At 38.1% G+C, this 24,699-nt stretch overlaps 1 protein-coding gene across 1 annotated transcript; it reads left to right on the top strand.

Moving 5' to 3' along the window:
- LOC125178587 lies at positions 1–24,699 on the top strand. Its single transcript, XM_047882727.1, has 6 exons — positions 1–62; positions 3,312–4,414; positions 15,350–15,504; positions 16,380–16,499; positions 23,520–23,533; positions 24,515–24,699. Exons 2-6 carry the CDS (start codon positions 3,389–3,391, stop codon positions 24,697–24,699), a joined length of 1,500 nt encoding a protein of 499 aa, XP_047738683.1. The 5' UTR covers positions 1–62; positions 3,312–3,388.

Genomic DNA, 24,699 nt, shown 5'->3' with positions numbered 1-24,699 from the left:
CCTCGTGCAGTGAAGTGGTAGTGCGCTGTTCAGCAGCTCGTTCACTCGGCGTGTAGTTCTAGGTAATGATATTTTGATATTTGGTCTACTCTTCTCAATGTTTAGTTCATAAGTAACCTCTGATATTTTATTCTTAGGATTCTATTCTTATTTTACTGGCATGTAACAGAGATTTGGAGCAAATTTTCTTCGGTTTGAGCTTTGAGGGTAACTTCCCTTTGGTATATGAATGCAACTGCTCTAAAAAAATCCTAAGTATCATACTGTTTGTGTATTTATTTATTGACTTTAGTATTCCGCAATGGATCTTATCTGAATTGTATTCTATATAATTCAGAGAATAAATTTTTCAAGAGCGTGATTGCCGTAGAGTGTGTGGTGCTATCGATTATGTTGACACCACTACAGTCTGGATCAGCTGATGGCTCGTTCCAGACCGCTATTCCTAACGGATGGTCTGCTCCAATGCATGTCTACTTGGCTATTTCCCCCTTATTTATTAGATAATAACTACTTTGAAAATTTAAAATGTAGTTCATTAAGAATATACTACACTCAATTTATTGGTTCTTTAGGAGGTTCTCAAGCGCCTGGTCTCCCTGAATCCCAACAAATTTGGGATTAGTTTAACGATTAAAAATTGTTAATGTAAGTGTATTTGCTTAGCAAATACACTAACATTTGTTAATGTTAGTTTATTCACTTTTAAAATCAGGGCGCGAAAATCAGCTTATCCACAGTTTGACATGCATTTAAGATTAATTTCAGTTACTGACGTAAACTCCAATTTTAAAATTTTTTCTTGATCTTATGTCCATCGTTTTTTTGGGACTTTTTAAAAGTTTTTACTCAATTATTATTTTTGAAAATATTACTGGCTATGAGGGTAGTTGGTAGCCATTCAATATTCTATAAATATAACAATGAAATGATATATATATAAAAGTACTCGAGTAGAGAGAAATTATGCACTTGATGGTTTGCTATAGGTCACTTTAAACTATTTTGAAGTGAAAGAAATAATTTACTAGGAAAGAAAATTCACATGTAAATGCACTGTATGTTGATGAAACTGGACTATAAACGTTTTCAATAAAAAATATCGTTAATTTCCTTAATATATTTATCACTATCAAATTCTAATACATTTTATGTTAAAAAATGACTTGCCTTAAATACTTGTAGAAACGTTTAATTAGAATTCAATTTCTCCTGTTATCGCGACATTTATGCTTAAATGTACAAAATATAAATGTTCATTCATCAATTTAAAACCACCTTGGAAATCAAAGCTGTTTTTCTTTAAGAAATCTCTATATACTGGGATGTAATCTCAAAGCTATGACCATATAAGCTAAGTTATGTGATATATATTTAGCGGTGTACGACGTATTGTTCGATATAGACTGATTGCGTGAGCTGAAATAGCGATGTCAGGATCTTAGTCCTGATTATACTGAGATGATTGCAACCTCGTAAATGTAAGATAGAAAGACAGGCGTTCAGAAGATTGCAGACATGGGCATTTTACCAATGTATCCTATATTCAATTTAATAATAAAACTTGCGATAATCGTACATATATTAATACTTTGGTTACAAAACCGACATGAAATGAATTTCAGACCAAATTAAATTGCGATCGATCGGCAAAATTGATAATCTTAAAACGATTTTATTAATGTGACTTCTCGGTTGGTTTATAGTAATATTTTTAATTCTTGCTTTCAGCATGAGATACACGATTAAAAATTTAATGATTGAGCTCGAGGTATGACAAGAATTATTCAAATGTCCGGTTTTGGAATGTCAAGGCCGCGCAAATGAACACGACTCGCCATAAAAAGATCACGAAGCGGCAAAAAATCAGTTCGCCAGTGCCGTACAACGGTAACGTTCTTGCGGTATCGTTGGCCATACGCTGGCGTATACATTTGTTCATACATCGTGTGCCGAATTTGAACTATAATGTAAAAATTGTTCCTTCATCGTTCTGCATGGACATTCATGTTCGTTCACTCTTTGTGTGCCGAATTTGGATATATAATTTAAATTTGTTTTTTCATCCTTCTGCATGGACATTAATGTACGTAAACTCATCGTGTGCCGTATTTGGAAATATAATGATTTTTTCATCATTCTGCATGGACATTCATGTTCGTTCACTTTTCGAGAGACCATACTTCAAGGATATTGTAAAATTTGCTCCTTCACTATTCTCCAGTTTCGTTCAGTCTTTGAATGCCGTACTTTACGCGACACTGGGATCCAACATCAATAATGGGAGCAGCTATTTTTAGTGGATTTCTGAGATTAATATTTGCATTCAATATTAATTTGAACGCAAGAACTCCGATAAATGTGAAGTTTTTGGCTCCATGTGGAAATTGTTACTCTGGTGAGCATAAAAAAGAAAAAAAACACAGAGCTAATTTTTCCTTAAAATGAACAAAATTTAAAGATTGCTTGATTTCTCGCGCACTTGTTGCCCGTTTCGGTTACGCTGCCATCGTTACGATCGGTGATCATCCCGCTATTATTGACGACTGATTGTCGCTGATCAGTTACTTATGACTAAATTATCTCTAGGATACAGAAAAATTGAAATTATTCAGTAACAGGAACATATTGACGTAATTTTACAGTCAAATAATCAATTAGGCGAGCACGTATGGCTTCAGTTGTTGCTACTGGGTATTTAATAAAAGTTTGGTCATCTTTCCATCTTTTATATATTTAACAAATATAGTATTAGTAAGATAATATAATTGATAATACAACTTTTGAACATGACCATTTAGTTACACGTGAGCCCCATTTGAATGAATACCTAGTGTTTAGTACATTACATTATTATCGCACTATTACATTATCGTACAGTGTAACTATGCTACACGATGTCTCTTTATTGAAATGTTATGGCCGAGCTTTCATGATTAAATTTTCTAAAGCAACTATTCGCTGGAGCTTGGATTGCAGTTTGAACACATGCCTGCCTGGAGAGAAAATAGCTGTAAGGTTTTCCCCCCTCCATGCCTGTCCTCTAGTCCTAAATGAACCCATAAATAAAAATATGAGTGCAATGGAAATTATGGGAAAATGTCGAGAATAAACATTTCAGCTGTTCATCTGTTGAGCGTCAAATCGTTGTTAACATTCAAAAGTTTAAACAAAGTATTTAATTTTATGCACCACATGTTATCTATTTTTGTGTAATTTTGATCTGATTAACTTTGAATCGATGTTAACATTCTACATGTCAAACGAAATATAGGACTTTATCCGTAACAATTCTTCTATTTTTGTTTCAGTTTGAAGAGGATTAAAACACCTGTCCTCTACGTGCACGGCATCAGATATTCTTCAGGGTATAGTCGATCTAATCAAGATGGGTGACATGAGTCCCATGATCTCCAGTCCACTCTTGAACGCTGAGATTAACTCTCTGACGAACGGCGTCTCGCCTCACTCTTACAACCCCACTGAACTCGAAGAAGATTCTACTACAGCCAGCAGCCTTTATCTTATCAATCAGATAGCTTCATCGCTATCTAATCCACAGACAACTAACTCGCCCTTTGCCCCTCTTGACGGCCATCACGAAACTTCACTTAGACCTTCTCTGTCGTACGATAAACACACGCGTCGTGGTTCTGCTTCCGACGACGACTCTCTTGCCTTTATTCCTAGTTATAAACGAGTGTCTAAGCTTAATAAGAGAAATCCTGTGATATCGTGTATGCTAGAAGAAAATCCGCAATTCCTAAACGAATCTGTGTTCTCTGATAAACTTTCCGATTGCTCCATAATTCCCAAATCTGATGTGTCCTGCGTAAATACGTATGAATCTGCCCTCAAAACGTCCAAACACATAAATCATGAGATAGAATCAACGATCGCTGACCAGCAAGTGGATTTAAAAGTTGTTGAGCATCAAACCGAAGCCAGTACGCATGGAATCTTCACTGATGGCTTGAAGAATGCATCAACTCTGGCCGATTGCACTCCTAAAAAATCAGAATTTCAGCATGACTCTGATCCATTCACATCTGACCGGGAAAGCATCGTCGAACCTGCAATCCTAAATCTTCCTGTCACGACCCCTCGAAAAAACTCATTTATATCAGACCCCCTTGGGCTTGGGGCGTCTCCACAGAACATGGAGGTTACCTACAGCCATCCACCGTTGTCCCACACGACCTCCTCGTCATCTGGGCGCAGTGCATTGGACGATGAAGGCGACTCCTCCATCCTACTGATCGAGAAGAGGTCCTTCCGGCCCTTCAAGAACCCTGAAGACTACCTCTATGCCATGCGAGAAGACCTGGCCGAGTGGCTCAACTGCATGTATGAGCTCGACATCAATGCTGATAATTTCTTCGAGAAGCTCGAAACTGGAGAGATTCTTTGTCAGGTGAGTTTTTTAAGTAACTTCTTCTCTCATAGGTAATTTGTTCAAGTTACTAGAATATAGTATCATTTGTTCCCATTGTTAATTCCATTGATGCAAAACGTTTCTGAATTTTATCATAACTTTTTTTTGGGTGTATTGCAGCAAAATATTCTGTGCTCGACGTAACTATAAATTATGTATTTTTTATCCATGTTATATTGGTGTGTCTTCCTTGCAAGGGTATGGCAGTGAGCACATGCATGAAAAACACGTTGACTCGTTAGGACGAGCTTGGACATCACAATTTAAAAGAATACTGAATCAATACTTAATTGCAAAATGCTTGGTACCCTCTTAAATTCATCACAATTACTGAAGCGATGTTGCAAAATACTTTTGTGACATTTTAAATAAATAATAATTTAAGAAAATATTGAAGCGATGCAGGCTGACATAGTGTAACAGGACAATTAAGTGTCACTGGCACAACATATAACTGAGTGTGGTCTACTCGTATTGGTGCGCTGTTCGAAATCCGGTGGCTTTTTCTTAATGTTAATTGTTTCTCAATTGGTTAATTGTTTTCTTAAGGTTAATTGTGTTGTATGCCTGAGGCATACATTCTTCTGACGTCCACCAAACTTAAATACAAATCGATTAATGAGTATCCTAGCTGATCCTCTGGTCTGATTTAACTTATCACGTATTTTCCCGTTCGATGTTACTTCTATAACAGAAAGTTGTTTCACTACAAATAAATGAGTGCAGAGCTCCAAAACCATAGTGCCTAGTTAAAAGGTGATATCTTTCAAATGATGTCTCCGGAACTGAGTACATGCTTTGTCAAAACGAGCCGACGTGCAAGTATTTCCTGTCGAAAAATAACTCTGATGTTATTATTTCATTATCAGATTGTAGGAGCATTCATTATGTGATGTTCTCTGCATGATGCATTCAAACGGCACTGCGTCATTCATTTGGTCGGCGCAGTTGTTGCTACAAATTAATTTCTATAACTATAAACAATTACTTGAATTAGTAATTTTATAATTTCATCGTACATGGAAATAGTTTGTATATTTCGAAATCGTCTCTGTCTTAATTATACTAATTAACCAAATAATTCTGTAAAACCTCTGATGATACGGCAGGCTTTAATGCACCTTAACCTTAAAATGCACTACACTTTAATGCCTAGTTTCACTTAAATTAATCTATAACTAGAAAAACTTTGCTGTATTTTTAACTGAAGGTATAATATCTTATTCCCAAATGATTCCATAATTAGTGAAAAATTGTGAACCTCAAACTAATTACTGTCATTAAATAAACGAAAGTCATAACTAAACCGCAGTAAAAAATAATTCTAGACAACATTAAACGTAATTACAACCTCATCCGCGTTCGTCGTGAACTCTCTAAACTCGCCCACTGCGGGAGAGTTCCGTTAAACCTCATTTTTGGCTCAAATCTTGCATTTCTGCCAAGGAAATAATGCGGGCTGCTCTCTGCATGTAATTGGTCGGAGGTGCCGACGTGATGTCGTTTCCCAAGCGTTCCCGGACGTCTCGGGATGAGCTAGAATTGCACCCTCTGAACTTGCGGTGCTCGAGGGAACCTCGCTGATGGCGGGTGCAGTTATAAGGGCGCTTCCGGTGGTGCTTCTTGGGCCGCATTTGCGAGTTCGAGTCTGTGACAATCTGCATTCAGAGAAATGAGTGTGACTTTTGTCCAAATAGCGATACAATGTTTCAGAAACGAATACAAATAGCGTTTCACGCCATCACGGTGTAGTATGTTTATTGTGCTGACCATTTAGTTGGTTAATATGTAGTATAGAGTTTGCTCATAATAATCGGGTTATATTGGGTCCGTTCGAAATTAAATATTTATAAATGCCGTTCTTGTGCTAGAAAGATATAGCGGCTTAGACGCAGTGGCCGCAAGATGGTGGCCGTAAAGCAGACAGTTTCATCGATTTTGCGGCGGCTATTCTGTTGAATTTACCGACTTATATAACGGGACTTGTGCTCTAGATAAGGTCGTGGGCGGATAACTGGGCTTACTTCGGGCTATTGAGATCAGACCCGTCTGCCCCATTAAATTTGTGAACTGGACCTCGCTGTGGCTTCAAGAAATAAAATTTTGAACGAAACTATTTGGAGATGATACGGATAAATAGCAACCGGGTTCTTAACTCGCTGTGGCTTCAAGAAATAAAATTTCAGACAACAATATTTTGGAGGAGACGATACGGATAAATAACAACCGGGTTTTTAAGATACCTCGTTGATAATGATCAGGTTGTGGGCCGATCAACCGCATTAGAGGTGATCAGTATAATCATGACCGTCACTTACAGATGCTTTATTTGGCGTGTTTGTAAAACCTGCTGTCGGTGCAGTATCCGTTGGGCTGCTCTCGATGTAGAACGTTTCTAGGATGCGCTAGAATGCCAAATTAAAATCTAGATGCTAGATGCTCTAGATCTAAACCTTATTTTTTCTTTGTTTATAATAAATCAATGTGGTTAACGATTGCGTGTAGTAATTGGGTCAGTTATTGCAATTAATCTTTCTCACTAGGCCCAAATTTTCAACTTATCTTTTAATGTCTTTGAATCCTCAAATACACTCATTTGATTGTCTCTAGTTAAGCTAATAAGCTAATGAGATAAACACTTGAATAGAAAGTCCATTCGAAATCACGTTATGTATCACGTTTGAATGTATTTTTTTTTGTGTGTGGACGTTGAGTCGGAATTCGTACATATGTTAATATTTCAATCATCTGAAATGTAATTCAAAGAACTCGGTCTCATTTAGATCGAATCCTGCAATCTATACCATGTACTGACTGTACTGTTCATTGTAATTTGTACTGTACCCTGTAATTTGTACTGTACACTGTTATTTGTACTGTACTATTTTATGTAAGACTTTTTAGAAGCCTGTAGGCGGAGTCCAGTTTCAAATCCTCAAGAATACTATGCGCTACAAACAAGCGATCATACAAATTAATGACGATGAATTAAAATTGCATTTTAGCTAATTTTGAGGCTCGTATCGATGAATGCAAGGCGGATGACAAGTCCTTGCTAGATCTTATCAGGTTTCTTTACAAATGAGTTTAAAATATAATCTATAAATTTCTATTAATACCTATTAAATATAATCTATATGATATATATATGAAATTAATTAAATTTAATAAATGTCTTTTAAATGTATAAACGTGCGATTGATGACCATAGAATTCGTTGATTTATATTCGTTGAAAAGTTCCACTCCCTGATAATATAAATCAACGTATTCTCTGGTCATCAATCGCACGTGTATAGACAAGTAAATTCTGCCATCTAATACTATTAAATGTATAAATAGTATGAACGACTGTCTTTACTCATAAAGTGCATTATAGAAAATTCTCGATTTTAGTTCCATGCACAAAAGCTTCCCTTCACCAAAGAAATTTCTTCCAACTTCCATTATTGAGGATCGTCGCTTTCTACTTCGTACAGTGCACCATCTTCAGTCTTTGTCATTTGTTGACAGCTATAAATTCTTTGAATTGTATCCCATTTTCGGCTCACTTTCTTCCTATCGATCCATGTGCCGATCTCATTTTTAAAGCTATGCTATACTTTTTGTCGCTAAAATTCGAGTATATCACTTGCTTAAAATATGATGCCGAACAACACTTCCATCAAATGACCTGAGAAATATTTGATGGCATCTCGTTTGATGATGGCCGCACTATAGTAGTCTCACTTCTGGGAGTTATTGAGGCCTGCGAACTTTCTCGTCTTACTGCGTCCTAAATCGGAGTCAATCGTGGTGAATATCTTATTTATAATTATTTATTTACTATATTTATTTGTTGTCATTTATTATAATGAATAATATATTATTTTTTTATTATTTATTATTATGTTTGTCAAAATTTGTTTGCGTGATTCTGTCAGTGTTAGATGGCTTGCTTGTATCTTTGAATACAAACATATTGAATACATATGATGTCGCGATATTACCTGCCCCTGAAAATGTATGGCACTATAGTAATAGTGCCATACATTTGTATTGACAAACTCAGAGCAAAGGATTGGATAAAAATTGAACTTTGATTCATAAATTCGTATATTCAAATTCAATTTAAAAGACGATTTTTTTCTCATTTCGAATCGAGAGTCTGTACTGGCAAGTACATGTAAAATTTTGGGTAGATCGGTTCTCGCTTTATTTCAGATATATTAGCTTAATTATAATTCACGGGATTTATGATGAATAAAGAAATGCTGAAATTACAAAATTCATCGATCACGGGCAACGTCAGACTAACCTGCTTGTAAATTTTACAACGTCATATAATCCAAAGTCGTTCAGGAAATTTGACCGTTTTATCGACAATATATATCATTATTTTAACGCTTTCAATAATGGCGAATTTTTTCCCAGAGTTGCTCTATATATGTGAGCGCTAACGATTCTTTCTGTACGATAACTTGTATGCTTCGTGACGCTCAATTTGCTGTGGTGTTGCTGCCTCTGCTCGATATCTCTGTACACTTGCCGTGGTGTGGCTGCCTCTGCTCGATATCTCTGTACACTTGCCGTGGTGTGGCTGTCTCTGCTCGATATCTCTGTACAATTGCCGTGGTGTGGCTGCCTCTGCTCGATATCTCGGCACACTTTCGACTTGCATGAGAAAGTTCATCTGTGAAGCTCCACCGATTGCTATGCATAATGTCTATGTTATGAATATTTGTGTTATACTTCAGTGACTGGTGACATATTATCGTTTGGGGGCTTTCTCTCCAGCTTAATATATTTGTTCGAAAAATCGCTATTTTATTATTTAAATTTACTCATTAGCGAGCTCATTTTTGAAGAGTGGTGTAACCGTTTGTTGATTTCGGTGAATAGATTTACGCAATGCGCCTCGATTATTTATTTACTATACCTAGTAAATAGTAAAGTAAATATTAAAGATAGTAAATTTTTATACCTAGCACGATTCAATAAAATTAAATCAATACTAGTTTTTCTACTTCTACTATTGTCCTATTTCGAGTTTCGTGATTTTTTTAAATGTTCATATTGATCTCTATAAATATAGCTTAGTTTTCAATATATTTATAGTAGATTTGAGGTCTAGTCGAGGGGCGCTACGAGGGAACTAGAGCGCCTACCACAACCTCTCATATACAGCTGCCCTGCTATATATAGTTGATACCCTCAAATGCAGCTTAGGATTACCATCACTTCCACTATGACCTGGCACATAATTTTTCATCCTTTGTATTGCTGAGGACTCATGCCTTGCAATTCATGCAGGTGCTGCTCCTGCTTTCTATAAGATCTTGCGTGACACTAGGAATTCAATACTTTTTTTCATTAAATGATCTCGCATATGTTTGTTGTAACACGCATGAAAATGTGCGTGATATTTGATGTTTACGCATTTATTGTGCGCCAGTCGTACGTTATTGCAATACACATTATCTTACTTGATTTACCTGATAGTTATTTCATTGCTTATATTGTCCGCAATTCACACGGAAGGTTTTCCCTGTTAAAATTGCAATTTCTTACACAAAAGTGATGTTTTGGAAAGTCGATGGCAGTACTTGATGGCGAGACATAACTCGTCTCCGGATGCCACTACGCGCATCCGGACGGCAGCAGCCGCGGATATTCGATAGCTGGGCCTATACTTTCAAAAAAAAAAGTTAAGAGATCGTAAGTTCATCAGCCAATCATTGACGGCCTTTCAAGAAAAATCCACCAATCATAGACAAGAAAATAGAGCGTAAGTACTTATGTTCACTATACTTTCAAAAAAAAAAGTAAAGAGATCGTAAGTTCATCAGCCAATCATTGACGGCCTTTCAAGAAAAATCCACCAATCATAGACAAGAAAATAGAGCGTAGGGACTTACGTTCACTTAGCGAGTTTTGAAAATATGGTCCTGATATACTAACGCTGTTGCGACTTTTCTCGATTCGTTCTCTTACATAAAATGACAGCCTGACTGTCGTGTAGCTTTTATACAATTTTTAAAGGCCATTGAAAATGTAGAATTTTTTTAATGTGTTAAGCTTTGACCACTGACTTCCTTTGAATCATCCAATCGTGTTAATTTCACCAAAATTTTAGAAATGGAAATTGTTTTCCACGTGGAACATTTCGCGATGTTGAAGACAAATTACTCTTAATTATTTATGTTATAATCATTTTTATCAATCTATTAGAAGTCTGATACTTGATTGATATGATTTTTGCTTATATTAAAATGAAAAGTAAATGTAAATTGTTGGAGAGTGGAACTTTCTTCAATTCACCAACTGATTCGCGATGCGGAATGAGAGTAATTGAAATGTTACCGTAATATAGAGTATATAAATGTTATTATAGTCCAAAGACATAAACATTATGCAACTCATAGAAATGCAATAATTTATACACAATTTTAAATGTTATTCCCATGTTAAAATTCAAATATTCAATTTGGAATGTTGCGTAATACGTTAAAAGCTTGAATTATAGACTCATTTTGACTGCGGGAATGAATAACTTTGGCTATTGAAAAATGCAAATTTCCAGGAGAAAGTTCTTCGTTCGTGGGAAATTTCGTAATGAATCAAAGATCTCGTTGTTGTTGCTCGCTGTTTGAATAGTCATGTTCAAAAGCATGTATGAATACGTTTTTGAATAATTAATTTCTCAATTCATGCATTCAGTCCGGGACTTTTACTTCAGTATTCGCATTGTATCGTGTACCGTCGTTCTCAGTGGCACTTTAGTCTAACACATGTAAAGAATTTTAGTATAAGAAAGTACTGATGGCTTTATTACCAATGAATAATTGATAGTTTGAAAAAGCGAATATCTGTACGAAAATTGTATGCTTATATTGTGCTGTGCAGCTCTTCTTAGGTAACATGTGCAGCGGTCCAAAGCTCCAGAAGGAATATTAGTTAGTTAGTTTTGTTATAATATTTTTCCAGGAAAAATGGTCAAATTGAATACCGAGATCTTCATCTAATACCGAGATCTGCATCCAATGCTACTCATCATTGATGTGATATAAGTTTCTTTTGTTATAAAGCCTTTTTAAGAGAAGAGAGTTTTAGAAAATTTTTGTAGAAAGACAGTTTAGAAAGAGTTGTGGCTTGGTTGTACGAATGTTAAATTGAATTTCGGTGAATTCCTTTTTGCAATTACCGTTATCAGTAGATCAGCTGACGCTGCAGAACGTTAATCTGTTAAGCAACGGCATAAATGCTGATGGTAATTCTGCTGACGCAACTCAAGGCCACACGCAAAAGCCTGGGAACGTCGCTAAGCACACACGTCGTCATCCTTCGTCCGTAGGCTTGCTCTCTCATCTCGTCTGATACAGCGGCCAGCCCGGCTGCCTCCACACAGAAAAAATATAACTCAGTACTCACTGCAGTGAGTGACAGAGAGCGCATTTTCTCGTCGACGAAAACGTGAAGTCACGAACGGACAGACAGATGGACAGACGGACATGGCGAGCACAATAGTGTATTTTTTAAATAAATGAGAAAATGCGCTAAAAATATAACTCAGTACTCGCTGCAGTGAGTGACAGAGAGCGCAGTTTCTCATCGACGAAAACGTGAAGTCACGGACGGACAGACGGACGGACAGACAGACGGACGGACAGACAGACGGACGGACGGACAGACGGACGGACAGACGAACATGGCGAGCACAATGGTGCATTTTTCCATAACTGAGAAAATGCGCTAAAAATGACCTTGACTTGTCCAAATAGCGAGGCACTAATTACCTTTATGCGGGTCATCCTTCTGACCCGTTTTGGTATGGTAAAAAGACGTATCAATTATGCGTGCAGAAAGTGTGTCACTTTTTGGAAAGTGTGGGTCATTAGCTTCTCTGAGTGCGTGTCTTTTTCAACTCCAATTTTTACAATATTTTTCAAATATTTTTTTCTCACACCGACATGTTTAATTGGTGCCAACTATTACTCTTTTCAGCGCATTTTCTCATTTACGGAAAAAATGCGCTCTCTGTCACTCACTACAGTGATCTAATTTTTAGCGCATTCTCTCATTTATGGAAAAAATGCACTATTGTGCTCGCCATGTCCGTCTGTCCGTCCGTCCGTCCGTCCGTGACCTCAAGTTTTCGTCGACGAGAAAATGCGCTCTCTGTCACTCACTGCAGTGAGTACTGAGTTATATTTTTTATTGCTAGAATTGCGGTGGGTCAATATTAACGGTATAATTTATCGGTAATCTATCGAACTATAAGGTATTTGGGTCATGAATTCGTCAAATTATTCTTTGAAGAAAGGTTTTTACTCATGTTTGAGAGTTGAATGTTGAGTCCTTTTTGTGATTCAATTATTTTTTCAGGAGCTAAAGAATATTATTGAACTTCGAATTGATATGTTATTTTCGCGATACTAAACTGACTATCTTAACTTCTTGCGTGATTTCTTTGATTGATTACCATTTAACACAGCTAAAATGTGATCATCATATTTTATTTTTTTTTATTCCTTGAAATTCTAAAGAATCTTAATTATTTCCAGGCTGTTTAGGATTTAGTTTGGATTGATGTTTTTTAAATGAAGTTATTTTGTAGCATTCTGTCACGTCTACAATTTTGCACTAAACATTCTTTTTTGTAATGGCCAAATTTTGTCAATTAATATCTTAATTAACTAATCAATCACCCTGTACTACCGCAATAATAATAGTTGCATAAGATCTTGCCAAGGTTATAATCTGGATTTCAATTTTCTATGAAGATAGACGTGGTAATTTAAATTAGCTATGTTTGTTTAATTATACTGCTTATCTATTTAATTGTAGAGCTCGCTATACTGCTTATAAACAATCAAGGTTAGTTACTCATCACCACTTTATCACAATATTTGCGTAACTCGACTGTTTTAAAGATTTTTATACACACTATGTTGAAGATTCCTAATTATTGTTCTCAGGAGCTTCCACTTTCCGTATTCAATCGTTTCTTTTTCAATCGTTGTTTTTTAATTGCGCTGATCGAATCAAGTGGAATTAATACAATCATTAATGAAGACAACAATACACTGATCCCAAGGGTTCATCAAGCCAATATGAGCTAATTTCTGTGCTCTAAAAATCGATTGCTACCATAGCAATCACAACTCACGTCATAATTACATTATGATCTCAAATGATGATTTATGACTATAATGGCCACATACTTTTTCACTTTGAAATATTTTGTACACCAGCAGCAATCAAGTGTAACAAAAACCTTGCATTATCTCATATTGCATCCTGCCTCAAGCTATCGTTGCAAAGAGGAATTGTTATTTTACCGATTAGGGAAGCTAGGTGGTAAATTTGTACTTAGCACCGACTTGAATAAATGGTTGGTAAACTAGTTGATAAACTAGTTGGTAAACTATTTGGTAAAGTAGTTGGTAAACTAGTTTGTAAACTAGTTGGTAAACTAGTTGGCAAACTAGTTGGTAAACTAGTTTGTAAACTAGTTGGTAAACTAGTTGGCAAACTAGTTGGCAAACTAGTTGGTAAACTAGTTGTTTGAGCCGACTAGTAAAGCATCCAGTGAAAAATAACAATGCTTTATGGTGCTCGACGATGGGCATAACAAGCTTCACTAATATAAGCTTCGATTCACAAAGAGAAATAAAATGCTCCCACTCAGTTCATTTTTATGCAAGATGCTTCTCACTATGATGTGCGTTCAATAAGTTCGTATATGTGAATTGTACATCAGGTAATGGGAACTGCTGAGCTCTGCTCAGACGACTGCTGTGCGAAAATAAAAATATTATAAATTTGCTCAAATTATTCGGCATAAAAGACTTAATTCACGTATTTCCGTCAATTGATTAATTTTGAAGTGAATTGTACTTCACCCATTTCGCGCTATGGCTGAAATTTCAGGAACGTTTAATGTCCAGGCCTCACAGCCGGATTCGGCCGTGAGGCCTGGACATTTCAGGGTAATCGTATGCAAATTATCTGTGAGAATGTTTGGATTGGCGAGAGCTCGGAGAGAGTCGAGGACGAAATGCATTCAGCAGTCTTCAGCTAGCGGGCTCTATATATTGGCGCGATGCACGAAATGCGTGTCGTCGTTTTTTCGTCCGAAGTATTCAATGAAGTACGGGTGCTGAAGTACAGGAGGTGCTCACGGATTCGAATTTAAACCGAATTAAAAATGCAATGAGTGAGACAAGTATAATTAAAATATGGACGCTGAGAAACTATCCGTGAGTTCTCATTGTGCTCGATGGTTCAAGCAATATACTATACCAAGTCTTCAAGCAATATACTATGTACCCATTTCAGTGAGCCGTTTACAAATTACTTTACAATTTATTGTATAATTTAAAATTCGATATCAGACAATCGAACTCTAACCTCACATTAAATCATTTGCCATAACTCATGATTCAGCGTTTATTTGTCCATTTATTCCCCTTATAAGACTCAATTCATCACAACTACTCGTTCATTTGTCCAATTATTCCCTATGTAAGGTTCCATTTATCACTACTAAGCGTAAATTTATCAAATTATTCCCTTTGTAAGATACCATTCACCACTAATAAGCGTTTATTTATCCAATTATTCCCCTTGCAGGACTGCATTCATCACAAATGAGCGTATATTTATCCAATTATTTCCCTTGTATAAAGACTCCATTCATCACAGCTAAGCGTTTATTTATCCTATTATTCCCCTTATAAGTCTCCATTCATCACAACTAAGCGTTTATTTATCCAATTATTCTCCTTGTAAGGTTCCATTTATCACTAATAAGCGTTTATTTATCCAATTACTCTCTTTGTAGGACTCCATTCATCACTAATACGCATTTATTTATCTAATTATTCCCTTTATAAGATATCATCACCACTCACTTATTTCGTCCCGCACGCAGCACGCAAACTCCGTACGCGCGGCCGCAGAGGAGGCCGCCCGCAACGGCCGCAGCCTCTCCGGCCGCTGGACGGTCCCTCTCACCGACGTCGTCTGGAGGCCCAGGGTCGAGCCTGGCTCCTTTAGGGCCAGGGACAACGTTTCCAACTTCATCAGGTAATTCCTTGCGTGCTCTGAGGTATTAGTATTAGGTAATTAGTTACGTACTCTAGTAAATTAGTGCCCGGTAATTTTTTGCACACTCTGGGGTATATATAGTGTAAGGTAATTCTATGCATGTTAAAAGTAACTAGCATTAGGTAATTCTTTGCATAACCTAATATATTGACAACCTTCATCTCATCATCAGAGAAAACACCTCAAAATTTAATAGTTGATTCATTTTGTGTTGGTTACTCTTAGATACTTGCATTCTCCGTATTATTATTGCAGGTAATTTTTCCACTAAGATGAAGCTGCTGTGACATCATTATATCCAAGTGCTCGAGACTTCTATTCTTATGGATGCTATTTAAAAAGTATCTGATTCTAAATCCACCAAATTAATTTTAAATATGTCTTCTGCTATAAAAGAGGTACTTTATCGTCTGTCCGACCCCTTGTAAAAAGATGGAAAGGCAATTTTATGATTGCAGACCGGCCATTAGCGTCTATTGCGTGGATTGTGGAATTTTCGATTCGTAATTCAATCTCTATTTCGAGACAAATATTTCAAAAGATATTATTAGAATTACTTATGTTATTTGTTTAAGTATTGTTATCTTAGAGAGTTTGTCCAATAGGCGTTGCACATTTTGCATTAGGGTGGGTCATCTGGTCCCAGTTTGACACAGCAAAAGGGAGTCTACTACATTAAGAAAGTGTGGGGAATCTAGCACAAAAAAAGTCTACTACAAAAAGAGAGTTTACTACAAAAGTGAGTCTACTACCTTAAGAAAGTGTGTCACTTTATGTGGACAATATTCAAATTAATTTTTCGCATGGTTTTTTGTGGTATAAATGTTTGTATGGTTTTGTTTTTGTTGCTGCAGATGGTGCAGGTTGTTGGGCATCCACGAGGTGTTGCTGTTCGAGACGGACGACTTGGTGCTGCGCAAGAACGAGAAGCACGTCATTCTTGCCCTGCTCGAGGTCGCCAGAATGGGATACAAGTGAGTACGCATTTATCTTCACGTTGTGGGGTAAAATTTACTCTAGAAAATAAGATATGTTTGAGGTTATATGTAGGAAATATAACGGAGAAAATAAGGGTTCAATGATGGGATATTTGTAATTGGCTCGTTAGTAAGAAATTTACTGCGGTCCCTCATCAGCCAACGATGGCTGATTCCTTTTTCCGAGAGAGTGGAAAAACTAATGCTATACCAGCTTCTCCATGCGCCCATTTGCTCTCATAGGACGAACTGTTCTCTGATGTGACAAACGCTCCTCTCGTGTGACCAACTTCCATCTTATATGACTAGCTTCCATATTATGTGACCAACTTCCATCTTATAAGACTAGCTTCATATTATGTGACCAACTTCCATATTGTGTGACCAACTTCCATATTGTGTGACCAACTTCCATCTTATAAGACTAGCTTCCATATTATGTGACCAACTTCCATCTTATAAGAATAGCTTCCATATTATGTGACCAACTTCCATCTTATAAGACTAGCTTCCATATTATGTGACCAACTTCCATAATATAAGACTAGCTTCCATTTTATGTGACCAACTTCCATCGTATGTGACCAACTTCCATATTGTGTGACCAACTACCACGTTATGTGACCAACTTCCATTCTATGTGACCAACTTTCATTCTATGTGACCAACTTCCATTCTATGTGACCAACTTCCATCTTATATGACTAGCTTCCATATTACGTGACCAACTTCCATCTTATAAGACTAGCTACCATATTACGTGACCAACTTCCATCTTATGTGACTAACTTCCATAATTTTTGGCCAGCTTTCCTTTTTTGTGACCTGGGCCAAATCTTACCGACTTCTCTTTCATGTGACCAAAAAAATTCTTTATCGTACAACTGCCTTCTTTCTATTGTGACAATTTTCATTCTTCTAAGACCACTCCCTCTCTTATCTGATAGTATAAGTCATTTCCCTTCTTTTGCGGTCACTATGCGAACACTTCCCTCACATGCAACAAACTTCCCTCTTTTGCAAGCACAAGCTTGCGCGAACACCTCTCTTCTTCCACGACCGTTTCCCCTCTAATGCGTCCATCTTTGAATTTATGCAATAAACGCTGCATTTATATGAATAAATGTCTTCTTATTTAGCAACAAACTCTCATTTTTTGCGAACATTTTCCCCATTAGACCACATCTCTTCTTGCTCTCATATAAGAGCAAGAAGCTAATCAAGTCACCAAAAGTTCAAGAATCGGCAACAGGCCATGGACCTATTTCTTTAACGCCGACACTTCTATTCTATATGCTCTTATATAAGTGCAAGCTTCTCATCTAATGTGCATGTAAGGTTCTCGTGTCTTTGCGCCATCGTTATGCATTTATTATGCAAGATTTTTTTCAAGATATGTTATGCATTTTTAAATTTGCTACGCTCACGATTTTCTTCACATAAAATTCGAGCTCATTATCAGTGTCGACCGATTCTCTGTGATGAAACGATAAATGGTTGGTGACTACCGATTATTCGATGGTGATTCTTCAGAATTTAATCCTTAAGAATGCTAAGAATATCAGCACTAAAAAAACATTTAGCTAATATTTTTTTGCCGCCATTATTAATTGCTGATTTCAACATAGATATAAAAGACCTCTAATAACTATTTGTCGTTAGTGTTATTAATTGATTATGTGACTAATTTATGCTCAGGATTACCTATCAATAAAGTGACCTAAGCAAATAAAAAGTACCTTTTGCTAGATTTTAAAACTCCAATCAATTTGTCTCCAGAAAACTCGTGTTGTTTGGACGCAATGATGTACATGCAGGCAATCCAAACTTCACCGCTTGGTTTAGAAGTTGCGCGATTCTTAATTGGTTCTAACTGGTCTGTCCTGCTCTTAATTACTTCTGAAAATAATTTGTCAATTTTAGTCTCCAGGACTTACTATTACAGCCTGTAAGTTATCATCCGTTTAATAAAGGCATTATATTTTCTGAAAGTAATTTGATAAATGTTCGATGCTATTACATTTCTTTACATTTCAAGTGAGTAGAATCGGTAAAAATTTTCATTTAATCCTATAGGTAAAATTTACTTTTTGGAATTCTTACAAATATTACGACCTAAACTGAAGGTGAACTCGGGTTTCGGGATTCGGTTTCAATTTACATTTAATGAAAATAGGTCACCTTAATTGATTGGAGGCTGGCGACATGAGTGTTTTGGCGACTTACGTGTCACTGCCTGCAGAAAAAATCTCAGTAATCTTGAGGAAAAAGTGAACGATAGTTGCTGAAAACACAATTTTCAAACGCCTCGACTATCATTCAGAAAATAATTTCCAAGTGATGCCACAATTCCACGTAGAGCCACAATTAACGTATCTATAGGATACGACAGTGGATGATGCGTCTCGAGGTGTGTCAAGAAGTGCGAGTGTGGCAAAGACAATCAAGTAAATGTTACTTGCACAACTTGGTGCTTGGTTCCACAATTTTCTTATTGAGTAACGTCAGTAACACGTCGCCGTTCGCTGTGACGTTACCGTGGTTGCTTTGAGTTTAACGCTTGAATGCGTAAGTCGATTGCAACGGACACAGGAAATGGAGAGTGCATAGCGAGAATCGTAATTGGATTGTCTTCCATCATCAATTAGTGCGTTTATTCATTTAGAATGTAAAATTATTGCTTCTATTTAAAATTCCTGAAATAATATATTAATGTCAGATTTAGTGGACTAATTGTTGGTTTTCTCGTGCCTATTATATGAGATCAAATTTGATTGCATTTTTGTATTAACAAATATAATTTTTACGTGGCTCTATATTTATTTTCGCTCCGTGAGATTTCTATTCCAGTGTATGACTAAACGGAGTTAGTTGTTCAGCATGGAGTGGAGAAAATTTCTAGGTTGCATGCTTAAGATTTGAATGAGTTCTTCGCTACGGATTTATAACATATTTTCATATCACTAAAAACAGATCCTCCTTTAGTATTTTGCGTTCAAAAAAATGGTTTCGCCTCAAACTTAATCCTCTTTATCAAATTTGAAAATTCGCTTTATATGTGCGAGAATTTTAGATGATGTTCTGCACATCCACAGCCGAACGTCATTCTATCCCGCAATTATACTGTCACAAACAACACTGTTACATTGACATATAGCCACAAAGAGCATCATCCCGCACAGCTACCGTCACTAACAACATCGTCCCGCACAGCTACCGTCACTAACAACATCGTCCCGCACAGCTACCGTCACTAACAACACCGTCCCGCACAGCTAGTGACACCGTCCCGCAGAGCTACCGTCACTCGCGGGCGTTGCGCGAGCGGTAGACCCCCGCCCTTCTCCCGCGCTTCATAACCGCAGCTCCCACGATAACATCTCTCGTAGACTTTCTTCTCAGCGACCACCGCAGCAATAACGTGTAGCGCGTGCGACGTATTTACACGCAGAAAGATGAGGGAATTCTTGTACAAATAGCGATGCACTTGTTGCTCTTGAGTGGGTCATCCTCATCCTGTGTAGCTCGGCATAAGGGTGTATCGGTGCTACAGATGCTCTCTGCTTGTGTTGTGTGCAAAAATGTGTCACAATTTGGATGATATGAAGCGTTAATTTTTCTTAATATACACTCGAGCGAAAGAGATGCATGATGCAAGCGCCACCGCAGGACTGACATCTTCCCGCAGTACAGCATATGTTGTAATATAAATTATAGACTTTAATTTGGCTCAGAAGCGTTCAGTTTGCAGTCTATAACCATCGCATAATTATTATGTCCTGAAAGCGTGGAACTTTTGGTTTTACTGAACTGTTATTTTGCCTATTGGTGATCTATATTCACTTTCGATGTGCTTCTTTGGATTATTGTAATTATTATTTTACAAATAATAATTTTATTTAGCATTGTAAATTTACAAATTATTGTAAATTTGCCGTATGCTCTGCTCTCTCTTTTCTCTTCGTGGACCAAATAATAACGATTGGGCCCAATAATAACTGAAGTATGCTTGAAACTGGTTTTTATTTTAGTCGGTCAGTAACAAAACATCCCGTAGAAGTAACACACTTCATTTGTGCATCAAGTATCGGATTGTTATCCTTACTTTTCATTTGCTGTACATATAAGCATTTAACATTTCGACTGTGTAAGAAAAATGTGTAATATTTTATTAATATGTGAATGAATTCTGATCAGTTTCACAAATCAGGTTCTCTTTGGCATCGTTGGCAAGATATAGTTTAGTCTCCGCTTGAAAGAGATTGTTCGAGTACAGCAGATGTTCGGTAATTTGCACAACGTCCGTGCGTATTAAATGCAAATGCGCTCGTCGACTCGACGAATGCAGCCTCTGCTGCGACCATCGCTCGCTGCTGCGCTCCCTTCATGACTTCAAAGCTTATTTATTTAGCGGTTGTGTGGTGTGAGATACACTTTGTTGGTCAGAAGGCTTTTCAATCAATCGAGCAGCTTTTCGAGCTTCGGATTGATTCCGAAAATATCGGATGCCTCCTGATTGTGACTTATAGAGAAACATCGGATGGATAGAAAAATCGGTCGTTCTAGGACTGTGGGATGAAAAGAAATATCGATCGTCTTATAGGATTGTGGGATGGATAGAAATATCGATCGTCTTAGGATTGTAGGATGGATAGAAATATAGATCGTCTTATAGGATTGTGGGCTGGATAGAAACATCGATCGTCTTTGGATTGGGACAAATAGAAACATCGATCGTCCCTGGATTGTGGGATAGATGCTATATACCTGCTCGTGCAAAGATTGAGAAGTGGGTGAAAATATCAGACGCTTATAGATTATGAGATGTATGAAACTGAAAAATTAAGAAACGATGAAATAATTGTGATCAGTTGATCAAAATCTAAAACGCATAATCTCATGGATGGAGAAGGGGAAAATAATGAGGGTCTAATGGCTTCAGAAAAAGGAATTGGGACCTGCAGACGCATTGCAGGGTAATTACTAAATGCAAGGACGCTGCAACTTTTTGCGGCGAATCGAGAAAGAAGTGCTCGGCAATGAACGCTGCTGCACTGCATCACTGCAGTAACCGAGGCGCGGTTCTACTGGAAAGCGTCGTTGTGGAGACGATGCATTTCATTGCCTGGTATGTTTTGCTGCCACGTTGTGAGGTCGCGATCCAGCAGAGACTGTGCAGAGCGAAGTGCTGCAATCGTGCAATACGACAGCGCAGTGTGCAGAGCAACACAACACGCTCTTTACACACTGCGCGTGTATTTAAATCTGCGCAAATAATTTACTGGGTACAAATTTGTGGCACGAAATCTATGCACGCTCTACGTGAATAGAAACTCGTTACACGCGTAGCAGTTCAGTGCACGCCCAGCAACTTACTGCACGGAGCGTGATCCTGTCACAGGATAAGTGCTCCTCAGGGAGCGTTTTTGGTCCAGAGTTTCTTGCTGCTCCCCGCAATTGCTTCTGCTCCCTAACCTTCCTTCCATTTATTACCGCCCCTCCAGACCTCCACCTTTGATCATTACTCTGTCTCTCCACGCATTGCTGTCCATTGCGCCCTCCACTTATTTTCGCTCCTCCAGAACTTCACTTTTTGCCATTACTCCATCTCTCCACGCATTGCTGTCCATCCATCTTTTTACTTACTGCCGCCCCTCCAGTCCTCCACTTTGTGCCATAGCTATATCTCTCCACTCACTGTTGTCCATCCATCTCTTTACCTACTGCCGCACCTGCAGACCTCCACTTATTAGCATTACTCCATCTATCCTCACATTGCTGTCCATCCTGCCCTCCACTTATTGCCATCACTCCAGATTTATACGGTTCATCGTCCCCCCGTGCTGTCAGGTCTTCTTCCCTACACTTCTTTTATTGTCTTGCCTTCCAGCCCTCCTATACTATTGAAAAGAGGTGGTCCCACTGAAACGCAATAATGGCGGAATGGGCCGCTATTGGAATGCTTGACATACCTAAATATTTAATGATGATCGAACTTCTTATCATCACAACGTCATAACGGAATATGTCATTTAATATCAAGTGTGCCAGAGTTATAATAGTTTTGCTATCTGTATACAGTTAAAGTTCTCTCTGGTATATTGCCGCCAGATGTTTCATTTGAAACCGTCATCTCTTTTGACACCGCGAGTCTAAATCTTCAAGTTTCAGATTTAGAAAACTTGAGTTTCTATCATTTCTAGTTTCTATCATTGCGTTTTTATCGATTTCTATCATTCAACTGGTTGATTTCGCGGTATTGTCTCAGTTTTCACAGTGTCTGCAAACCAATTTAGTAGGTGAATCGCGTTACTATTTTATGCGGAAATTTTTGCGCTTTCTACTCATCCTTGAACTGTTTGCTTGCTAATAACCGCAACGTTCGTGGAGCGCATTGTTTGCGTGTGTCACCGCAGTGGTTTTTACGATACACTTGCGGGTTGCCGAGCTTCTCTCCTTCAGTCCGACTCGCATATGTTCCATCAGGGGAAATTATTATGGCTCGAGGGTACAACACATCGCTTAGCTCGACGAATGTCGCAGTGCAGAGTTTGTTTCGCCAGGGAGAGCAAAGTTATGACTCGGGGTCGGTGTACCGAGTTTGTTTCGCCTTGTAGAGTTAAGTTCTGACCTGACTTGGGGTTGCTGTATCGAGTTTGTTTCGCCAGGGAGAGCAAAGTTCTGACTCGGGGTCGGTGTACCGAGTTTGTTTCGCCTTGTAGAGTTAAGTTCTGACCTGACTTGGGGTTGTTGTGTCGAGTTTGTTTCGCCAGGGAGAGCAAAGTTCTGACTCGGCGTCGGTGTACCGAGTTTGTTTCGCCAGGGAGAACAAAGTTCTGACCTGACTTGGGGCTGCTGTGTCAAGTTTGTTTCGCCAGGGAGAGCAAAGTTCTGACTCGGCGTTCGTGTATTCAACAAATCTCTTAGTTCTACGAATGTCACTGTGCTAGGTTTATGACCCAAGCTTGGCAGTGAAAAGTTCCGACTCGGCGTCTGTTTTCTGATTTTGTGTTACAGGGTCTCCATGCTGAGTTAGTGGATGGGGTTTCTCGGCTCATTAAGTTGAAGACTAGATTTCTCTTTGATAGGTCAATGAGAAGGATTTTACCTTGATAAATTTTGACACATTAGCAATCGATTTCAGTCCCGATGCTTGATTTTTCTTTTACGTCGCAATAAGGTTGCATGACAGCTTTCACGTGATTAATATCGCCACGACTGGACACCTGTGGGCTCAATGTTCCTCTATTGACATCGTTCTCAGTCAAATCGTTTTAATTTTACTCTTCTTAGGAGGACCTCGCTCTCTAGAGTGGATATTTGAACCTCGTTACCCTCCGCAGTTTTAGTACCTCAAGGATTAGAACTATAAGCTTTCAGTTTCTTTACAGTCTGCGTTCAGTTAGAGCTGTTTGACTTTCTTCTAAGGCTCTGGCCCCAAACCAGTGCTATAAAGTCTTCTGTATTTGCTTCGCTTTGGTTTGTCCTTGGTAATTCAGAATCCCATACCAATGCTTTTATTCGAATCCCTGCCGATATTTTGCCACTTAGCCCGAGTTATCTTCTTGTCTCTGCTTGGGCCATGCTTAGTCGGAATACCATGCTTAGTTCTAACTTCTGAGTTTTTACATTTTGGTTCGTTCATTAATTTGGCTCTACGTGTGAATTTTTTGCTAAGATAGAATAATTTGTTTCTGCCATGATTCATGTTCGCGTGCTGAGTGCTTACTCTTTACACATATGTATAGTCATGATGCTTGCTCCTGATGCGTCTTGCTCTCTTGAGCGCTCGTCCTTGATGATGCGTATTCTTTGCACATATATTCACGATTCGTACTCTTTACACATATATTCATGATGTATGCTCTTTACACGCATAGATTCATGATGCGTGCTTATTACACATATATTCATGATGCACGTAAGGAGCACATAACTGTGCTCTTCACACATCTATTCATGATGCGTGCTCTTTGCACATATTCAGACTCATTAGTGAGCACCTCAATTAGGGAAGGAAGACGCTGCTCATTATGAGCTGCCACCGAACACTTGCGCTGTTCCTGCGCGGCTGTCGTCCCTTGCTCCAGTTGCGTCGTCGCGTGCGCCATTGGAAAGCTCAGCGATGTGGGTCACTTACGCTGCGGTCGCCAGCAGCGCCGTGCGGTTGGTCATCATCAAGTTTACGCTCAAATAG

The sequence above is a fragment of the Hyalella azteca genome, unplaced genomic scaffold (genome assembly GCF_000764305.2).
Source record: "Hyalella azteca isolate HAZT.00-mixed unplaced genomic scaffold, Hazt_2.0.2 contig11130, whole genome shotgun sequence".
In the NCBI taxonomy this organism is placed as follows: domain Eukaryota; kingdom Metazoa; phylum Arthropoda; class Malacostraca; order Amphipoda; family Hyalellidae; genus Hyalella; species Hyalella azteca.
The sequence above is the reverse complement of the archived record's forward strand: the minus strand, read 5'-3'. Positions and strand labels throughout refer to the sequence as shown.